At 38.7% G+C, this 9,736-nt stretch overlaps 1 protein-coding gene across 1 annotated transcript; it reads right to left on the reverse strand.

Moving 5' to 3' along the window:
• Positions 1-322: 322 nt before the first annotated feature.
• On the reverse strand, positions 323-8,966 carry kars1 (lysyl-tRNA synthetase 1). The gene is made up of 6 exons (XM_048605807.1): positions 8,515-8,966; positions 8,226-8,345; positions 6,372-6,534; positions 5,681-5,854; positions 4,244-4,329; positions 323-435 (listed from the first exon to the last, which is right to left on the reverse strand). Exons 2-6 carry the CDS (start codon positions 8,331-8,333, stop codon positions 346-348), a joined length of 621 nt encoding a protein of 206 aa, XP_048461764.1. The 5' UTR covers positions 8,334-8,345; positions 8,515-8,966; the 3' UTR covers positions 323-345.
• Between the last annotated feature and the right edge of the window lie 770 nt (positions 8,967-9,736).

The following is a 9,736-nucleotide window of genomic DNA, read 5'->3' on the forward strand; positions in this document are numbered from 1 at the left end:
GGTCACAGGCAGTCTAGGAACTGAAAACTCACACTCATGGAAAGACAACATTATGAGTACAGTACTTGGTCATCTTTCCCAGTACTTAATACTATTAAAATAAACTTTTTATGCCATACTATTATACTTGTGACTTAAACCTCAAGGCCTAGACACACCAAGACAAATAAATTACCATATCACAGCTGCATGTGTTTAGAAATAAGTGGCATGTTGGGAGGCTGTAAGGCAAAGCCATTACCACAGACTAGTGGTGTTTTGTCTCTTGTCCCCACTTCCAAACATTGATGAGTGCTGAACACTGCTGAAACACAAAAGTTGTGTTATGTCTGATCTTGTTAAACCTTACCATTTGGCCAGTGGGCTCATGATCTGAGGGTGATCGCAGATGAATGTTGGATTAATACAAGTAACCTCCAGGAATTCACTGACCAACTGAAACAAAAGGATACCAATTAATTGTTGAAACTGAATTTGTTATTTAATATGCTGTAAGCCTCTTCCCAGCCCCACATAAATGGGAAGGTTAGCCGCAAGGAAGAGCACCTGACTGTAAAACCAGTTGGCAAATCCAAAAATTATGGCTAGCTTTTTGGTGATCAACCACCATTATAGCAATCCCTCGTAACACTGGAAAAGCTGCAAAAGGTCACAAAGTCATTAAACCAAATGTCCATGGAGGTATTGGCAAGCCAGCTCATGCAGTATTACATATTTCAGGGAATTTCAAATTAGGGGAAAGATGATTTTCAGAAATGGTTCTATTTTTGCATTGTGGATTTACAAAAGAGAAGTCATGGTTGTCAAATCTACTGGAATTTTTTTAAGGACATAACCTGTAAAGTTGATAAAGGGGAGCCACCAGATGTGGTTTACTTGGACTTTCAGAAGTCTTTCAACAATGTCCCACATTAGAGATTAGCATGTAAAATTAAAGCACATGGGATTGGGGGTAGAGTACAGACATAGATAGAGAACTGGTTGGCAGGCAGAAAACAAAGAGTAGGAATGAACGGGTCTTTTTCCCAGTGGCAGCCAGTTGTTACTGGGGTACTGCTTAGACTCCAGCTGTTCATAAAATGATAATTTAGGTCAGGAAACTAAAAGTAATATCTCCAAGTTTGTAGGCTGGGTGGAAGGGTGAACTGTGAGGAGGATCAGAAATGCTTCAGTGTGATTTAGACAAGTTGAGCAAGCAAGGAAATGTATGGCAGATGAAGTACAATGATGTGGATAAATGAGAGGTGATCCACTTTGTACCCAAAACAAAAAGACTGATTATTATCTAAATGGCAACAGATTGGGAAAGAGGAGGTGCAATGAAACTTGGATGTCCCTGTACGCTTCTTGCTGAAAGTAAGCATGCAAGCACAGTAGGCAGTGAAGACAGTAAATGTTACACTAGCTTCCTTAGTGAGAGGACTTGGGCACAAGCTCAGGGATGTCTTGCTGCAATTGTACAGAAACAGGGGAAGTTATAATGGAGTCACACCATACCTGGAGTACTGTGAGCAGTTATGGTCTCCTTATCAGAGACGGATGTTCTGGGTATGAAGAGAGTGCAATTAATTTAGCAGTCTGATTCCTGGCATGGCAGGGCTAACGTATGAAGAGAGACAGGATCAGTTAGGACTAAATTCGCTTGAGTTTAGAAGAATGGAGACAAGAGGATAAATCCTTGTAGAAACCTTTAAAATTCAGGTTAAATACAGAAAGGATGTTTCCAATGACCTGGTTGTCTACAACCAGGGGTCACAATTTAAGGACAGGGGGTCTGAGATGAGGAGAAACTTCTTCAGTCAGACAGTGGTGAACCTGTGGAATTGTCTGCCACCAAAAGCGGTTGAGGCCAAATGTTTTCAAGAAGGATTTAGATACTTCTTAAGCTAAAGCTAGAGAATGCAAGGATGATCAGTGCACTCTGTAGCCTACTACAACAAATTCCCAGACCTACACAAGAATGGAACCTCATCTTGAGTCATTGTAAAGTCCTCAATGGACCCAGTGAAAGAAGATATTGCATTGTACATATACTCGTCCTCAATCAGGAATGTGTGTAATAAAGTCATCAACCAGGGTTGGGAGAGGGAAACCACCGTTTTCCACCAGCCATCCATGCGGCCCTTGGAATGTAGGAGATATGTGAGAGACATCAATGCTTTTGGGCACCACGGTGTGCAGGTCTTGTGGCACAGCAATAGTGTGGGACAAGGTACAGGTTCATGCCCGATCTGCTCTGGAAGGTGTTTGAACTGGGCAATTTAAAACAAACTGCCTTTATTAGTGACCTGTAGTTGTGGCCAAGTGGTTCAAGTGATGGATTTGAAATCCATTGGGGTGTCTCTGCACAGGTTCAACCTCTGCAGACTATGCTTCTCATCCTTCCAATTTGAGAGAGGTCTTGTGATGCAGTGGTTACGTCTCACTTGCTCCAAACATAACAACCCCGAACAGGGTGATTAAAAAAAAACTATACTTCACCAGAAGGTCTTTTGACGATCTGTTAAGTGCATTCGAGGATTATCAGAGCAGCCATGATCTCAGTGAATGGTGGCATAGACTTGATGGGCTGAATGGCCTACTTCTGGGCACACATCTTATGGATTTACTGTACTCAGTCTGCAGGACTGACCTTGGTCCACTCCCCAAACCAAAATTATAATGATCCCCGATCCTGAATGCATCAGCTGACTGACCGGTAGCCAAGCCCCTGGCCGGAGATTGGACAATGCCCTTGACTGACTATGGTGGTGCCCCCTAATTGACGACTATTACCCTCAGACATTCAGGTAGGGCTTTTAGGCTGTATTGTGTTTGCCACTTGAGTTGTTGCCACATGCTGCAGGTGTGACACTGACATTGCTCGGTGCAGTACAGCAACACATCCGCCCCTTGCTTGTTCAGTGCTGCCTGCCATTTTGTCATATGCTAAAGGGCAAGGCACAACAGAAGTACAGAGAGTCTGTAAATTCTGAATGAAGTGGTAATTTGTAAAAGCACAAGTAAAGCAGAAATGCTGGGGCATCCAGGCAGATGCAAAATGAATGACTGCTAAGAAAGCAAGCTAAGCGGACTGAGATGCACCCTGTTTTGATGCATGAGATGGGTGCTTGTCCCTGACTGCAGAGCAGCCTGGCACTTGGTGAACTTGGTCTTGGTGAACTCTAAAATGTAGTAGTTAAGTGCTGAAATTTTTAATTTGAGTTGGAGAAGTGCCATGAAAAGGTGGTGAAGCTGATGCATCCATGGATGAATTGCTGAGTCTGTCGCTGCCCATGGACCGAACCCACAGATGTTGAGAATTGCTAGTCAACATGAATGCCAGAGTAGATGCCAATATCTGCAGCTTTGGCCCATCAGTAACAGCTCTGAATTTTATGTCAGAAATTGGCACCATCTAGTTTCTATCCACTTGCCTGGAAAGACTCAAACCTGCATAGAAATTAGGTGAGATTAGGTAATAATGAGATATTCATGCATGCAAATAGGCTCCTCACAACTCACTCCGAGATTCTCATTTAGCCATTAAACTTTATGTGGATAATTTGACTTTTATCCCCTCAATGGTAAAAATCTAATTTTTCTGTTTTTGCTGTGTTTTCCCAAACCGAATATCTTGCCATTGCCAATGTTGTTTGGAGGCTGGGAAAATTCTGTTTTATGTCTCTATAGCAATGATTCTTTGCCATTTACCATTACAGCTTCCCGTGCCTGAACCATTAGCAGAATGGAAAGCATAAAAAAAAGACATAAAAAAACTATTTATCTAAATATTGTACAAAACACCTGCAACATTCAAAATATTAACATTCTTGCAATTGAAATATCAACAAATCACAAAAGCACTGCCATTGTGGATGATGTTGTCATTTCAGGCTGTCGACTGCATGATGACTTGGGGGCCGAATATCCAATTGACAGGTGAGAGCAAGGTTTTGAAATGGTTCTCATTGTCTTGATGACCTATTAGTCATCCCAAAGCCTCCATGACCTGCTAAAATTTTCAAAGGGCTTCTATGGTAGCGACCTCCAAGCCTCTAATTAACCAGGTGTAAGTCCATTAAAGAGCTTGTTAACAGACAAAAGGGAGAAAATAACATCTTTGAAACATAATAACAGGTAGAGTGAACCAGTACAGTCTTTCCTCTATCAAAACAGCATCGAGGGTTGGGACCCAGCATGGTCTGAGGGTCAAGTTCCTGAGCCAGAAATTAGCCAGGGTTTCATATATTTCAAATCATACCTTGTCCAAAAGCCTGGCTGTAGACCTTGGATGTGGACATTCAACACCTTTCTGAATGCATAAATCATCAAAGAATTTACGGGCCTCTGTTTTAACAAAACGAAGCAAGTTAATCTTACAGCAGGGTTAAGACTTGGAATTCTAACAAAGAAAAAGAAAGAGTCAAATTTAAAGTGTTTTGCTAGTTGTTGGTAAAAAAAGGAAACAAAAGAATTACCGGAGTCAATTTTGGCCTAAAAAGGAAACCCAACAGTGGTAGCAGAGTCCATGGCTGAAATACTAAACAAGTATGTTTCTTCCTTTATTAAGGAAGATAATATTATTAACGTCACAACAATGAGCTGGTTGTTGAGATATTGGACAGACTGTAGAAAAGCTGACCGAAGACACAAAGTTGAAAGTCACCAGGACCGATGGGAAGTGAGGATGCTGAGAAGTGAATGTGAAGTTTGGTGAGGAACTTGCAATGATCTTTCAAACCTTGTTTGATACAGGTGCTAAAGGATTGGAGAATTGCAAATGTTACAGCCTTATTTAAAATGAAAATGCAAAAATAAACCAGCAACTACAGGTAGCATATTGCCACCATCTTTCAGATTTCCAAGAAATCTGTCTTGAATTTTATTATACCAGTAGTTATGTTGTAGATTATATTTTTCATGTGGGTACAATTAGTGAAACAGTAGGATGTGGAAACTATCCTTCTGTTTGCACTTATAAAGCCATATCAATAAAGCAGTTGTTTAAAGTAACTTGATAATAGGATTCTATCCTGACCAAAAAGCTGTTAAAATAATTAAATATAAAAATTATATTGAAGAAATTTAATTGAAAGAAGCCATAAGAAGTTATGAATGCAGAAAATCACAAATGCAGTAGTTAAGGCAAACATCATTGATGTATTTAAAAACAAAGCTAGGTAATTATGTTATCCAGAAGATAGCAATCATTCTTTTTAAGACTTGCAGTATTAAACAACTTACAATATTAACAGGAAACAATTTTCCTATTGTTTTATTATATCAAAATTACCTGAAAGAAGTTTTTCTGAAAAGAAGACTATTCTAATTTATTTAGGAGAATCGAGTGAGGAGTTTTGTGTGGAACATAAGCATCCTGGCAAAGACCTTTTTGGTTAGAATGTCCTAACTCTGTGCTTCACATTCTAAGTAATTTCAATGATTCTACAACAAACTTTTGTAGGCAGTATACTTAATGTGGAATGAATAGCAGCATTATCCTTGGCTGCTACTGGAAAGGTAAGAAGGCAATCTCATGTTGAATAAGATGTGGTGTGACGGAAGAGGATCGTGTGATTAACTGGATTGTAAAAATAAAAGCAAAGCTGTGGGAAGCAGGATAGAACAACAACTATCATATCACAATTTGCTATTTATCTCTTCAATTAACAATACCAGAAACAAATATTATTCTTACCTTCAGTCTCGTATTGATCAGCAGGTGGAAATTTAACTCCCACAATTTTCTCCAGATCTGTTGTCAAACTGACACGCTTGAATGGTGGTGTAAAGTCAATTTCATAACTTTGACCATCAGGTCCATCAGGATGGTATATGATTTTGTAACTGCCCGTGATGTGCTTTACCATACCTGCAAAAACAAAAATTCATATGAGTGTTTTGAAACGGTTTGATTGAATTCAGTGCCTCGTTAGCTTATTTTTTTTCAAACATCAGTTAGAGAATCTGCAGTTTGCCTGAGAGTCCCTGATACTTATTTTGAGGGTGTAGGCGGGGAGAAGATACAGCCAGTTATTCTTCTGTCTTGATCATTACACAGTATTTCGGTCTAGAAAGTACGGTTGTAGCTATCAGATTTAACAAAGTTGAGCTAAACTTCAATGTCCATTCCCCACCCTAAGTTAGAAAGCCCACTCAGACTCACTCATTAATAATTATCACTTGGAAACAACTGAAGTAAGAAACTGGAGTATGTGGGACTATTTTCTAGCAAGAACACACCATCTTTTGGATAAGAACAAAACTAAGATCATGCCACCCAGAAGAATCATTCATTCTTTTTAAGATTTATAGTATTAAACAATTTACCATATTAGCAGAAAACAATTTTCCTATGATTTAATTACAACAGAAATTACATTACAAACCTGAAAGAAGTTTTTCTGTGATTTTCATTAGATCGTTGTAATCAGCATAGGCCATGTAAAATTCACATGTGGTAAATTCTGGATTATGACTAAGATCAATACCTTCGTTCCTAAACTGACGCCCAATTTCATACACTCTATCAAGACCTCCTACAACTAACATCTGAAAAATGAAGATATGTTTCGGTTAAAGGAGACTCCACATATTCAACCAACCAAAATTATCTTTCCTTTCTGCGTGTTAAATTACAACTCAAAACCACAAATTGCAATCACAGATTGTATATTTGTATGGAAGACAATTTATTTCACAGCAAACTGTCTCTTGAACACCTCAATTGTATGTCAAGGGAAAAGCGAAGCAAAATAAGGTTTCGTGTGAGTTTTCTTTAAAGTACAGTTGACAAATTTTCATTGAACATTTGCAAGTCCATCCTTTTTCATTCTTTTTCCAAAAGCATTACTAGTTAAACCTATTCATCCTAACCTTTACAATATCCACAAATTAAAAAAAAGTTCATTTCAAATAAATTTAAAATTCATAAAATCGAAATGAAGTCAATTTTTTTCACTATATACTGTTTACCTTTCTCAATAAAATGTACATGGAAATATTCATACTCCTAACTTCTTTCATAGTAAAGTGACAAAACTCAAGCCTATTTAGGTTCCAAATAGTAAAAAAGGTTCTTCCTCCCATGTTTTGCAGTAACATGTTAATATGGTGTATATACATCCACATATATTTTCAGCTCTATACAAAAAATTCTTTAGAAGGAACAGTTAATTTATCACAATATTTTATTAGTCACGAGTGCAAGAAAAACCTTCTGGACCTCTTATACACCTGATTATTTTTAGAAGAGCATCAAAATGCCCAGCTCTGAGCTGTTAGTTTTTTTTGATGGAGTTGAGGTTGGGAGAGAGCTGGCTGGTACTGGTAACCATCCTCCATTACTAGGAAGCGGAGAGGCGGGGGAAAGAAGGCCAGCACCATGAGCCAGTCTTCGTTTTGTTCAGTTAGAACAAGGACAACTTGGATTTAAAACATTAGTTTGTGTTAAAAAAAAATTAAAATCTAAATAACTTTTCTAAATGTACATTTCCTGCATCATCTTAGAATCTGGTTGCCACTTTCTATTGCTCCCCAATGGCTTTTGCTTTCTGCATTTGCACTCTTTGCAACTTATCCAAATCATAAGCTTTTATAAATCCTAAACAAAAACAGGAAGGGCCAGAGAAACTCAGCAGGTCTGGCAACATTTGTGGAGAGATCTATTCAGAAATCCAAATGGTCGTCTGGGATTTGGAGACTGTTTATAAAGCTATCATTCTAGCAGCAAAGTTGCTTTGGTCATTGATTAGAAATGTAAATATCTTAAACCTTTTTCCAATAGTAAAAAATAACTTGGCCCCTCTACCAACCAAGTTACCCTGGCTTCTCTTCAGCAGGATTCAGAACAAATTATGTGACCTCCATCATGCGTCCGTATTAACCTTAAAGATAGAGCCTCAAAACACAATAGTCTCAAAAAAACATCAGCTTTCCTGCTCCTCTGACGCTGTGTTCATCCAGCTGTACATCTTGTTATCTCAGTCTCAAACCTTGATATTTGTTACAGAATACTGTCATGGATAGATGCATATGTGACAGGCAAGATAGTCAGAAATGAAGCACAGGTTTTTGCCTTTGGTGAGATACTGAAATAGACTTTGTAGATGGTGCAACTGAGACTGCATTTCAAATTTATTCAATTGGCTATGTGAAGTACTCTGGGACATCCTAAGAACATGAAAGGTGCTCTATACATTTGCATCCTTCTTTTGAGAAAATGCACCTCTCTATGCTCATACCTTATGGTAAAGCTCTGGAGCAATTCGCATATACAAATCCATGTCTAACTCATTATGGTGTGTAATGAAGGGCTTGGCAACTGCTCCACCTGGAATTATATTCATCATGGGTGTTTCCACCTGTAGGAAAGATTAAATTCACATGATGAGGGCATAAAATCACTAAGCATCTCAGATATAGTTATGGAAATTTTAAAAATTTCTAGAGTTGTTCTCTCACCGAAAGTTATCAAAAGATATATTATTCAAAAACATATAGTGTAAATAAGAAAATATAAAAAAAACCTGCCTCCAGAAATCCCAGATTATCTAAAAATGTCCGTAGATAGGTGACAATTTTGGCCCTGTTGATGAACTTCTGTCTCACATAATCATTTAAAATCAGATCCAAATATCTCTGACGATACCTAGTTTCCTGTCAGAAGTTATTGAGAGAGAATAAACATACATTCTAAAAAAGAATTTCTGCTGAAAAGAAAAAAAGAACAATATATATTGCACATATATTACTTTTTTAAAAATCAGTTTGTTATTATCCAAAAAGGTGGATAGGCAGTTTCCCCCTAAACAATTGAAATCATGATCAAAACATGTGACATAAATGTGACATGGGGCTAATTTCCCTCCGCTGAATTCACTTGGTATCTGTTGACTGTGAAAAAGTAAAGTTGCCATTGTCCATGAGGACCATAATGCTGCTTTCTCATGGGAGACAGAGACAGAGAGAGAGAGAGAGAGAGAGAGAGGGAGAGAGGGAGGGAGGGAGGGAGGGAGGGAGGCGGGGGGGGGGAGCGGTGGGGGACTGGTGATGATTTAACTTAAGGTTTGCCATGCCTCAGGTGACGGGAAAGAGATCGAGAGGCAGAATCCTTCCTGGTAATATCAGCCAGTGCAGTAATTGAACCCATGCTATTGGCATCACTTAATCAGCCTCCCAGCCAACTGAGCTAACTGAACCTCAAATCACTGGATAAACCAGAGAGTTCACCACTACTAGAACACAAAGAAAAGTCGATTAACGGAAACAGTAATTTGCAGGGTTTAAAACACATAAGGCTGTGATTGTAGCATGCCGTTAATCAGAGAATTTGATAGCATGCGGTTTATATTCCTGGAACTGACCTATTGCTTTACAGGTGTCTGCAGTATATGGGTGACATCAAGATATACCATTTACACTTGATGTTAATTTAGTTCAGTTTTATTGGAGTAGATCAATCAAAATTTGGGGCTGACTGGAACGAAATGCCCTGGTTTTCTTCAGACAATAATTCAACAAATGAAATAGCCCAAAAGAAATATGTTAGGGGAATCTTTAAGTTTGGTGCAATGTCAGATACATAGAGTCACTAGGATGGAAGAATAGTACTGGCACGGTGAGTCAAGTTGGTCAAACATCTGGCATGGAAGTATTCTCTGAAGAAATATTAGGAATAAGATAACAAGGTGTAGAGCTGGATGAACACAGCAGGCCAAGCAGCATCAGAGGAGCAGGAAAGCTGACGTTTCAG

This window comes from Rhincodon typus, chromosome 15, assembly GCF_021869965.1.
Source record: "Rhincodon typus isolate 14 chromosome 15, sRhiTyp1.1, whole genome shotgun sequence".
Taxonomy (NCBI): Eukaryota; Metazoa; Chordata; class Chondrichthyes; order Orectolobiformes; family Rhincodontidae; genus Rhincodon; species Rhincodon typus.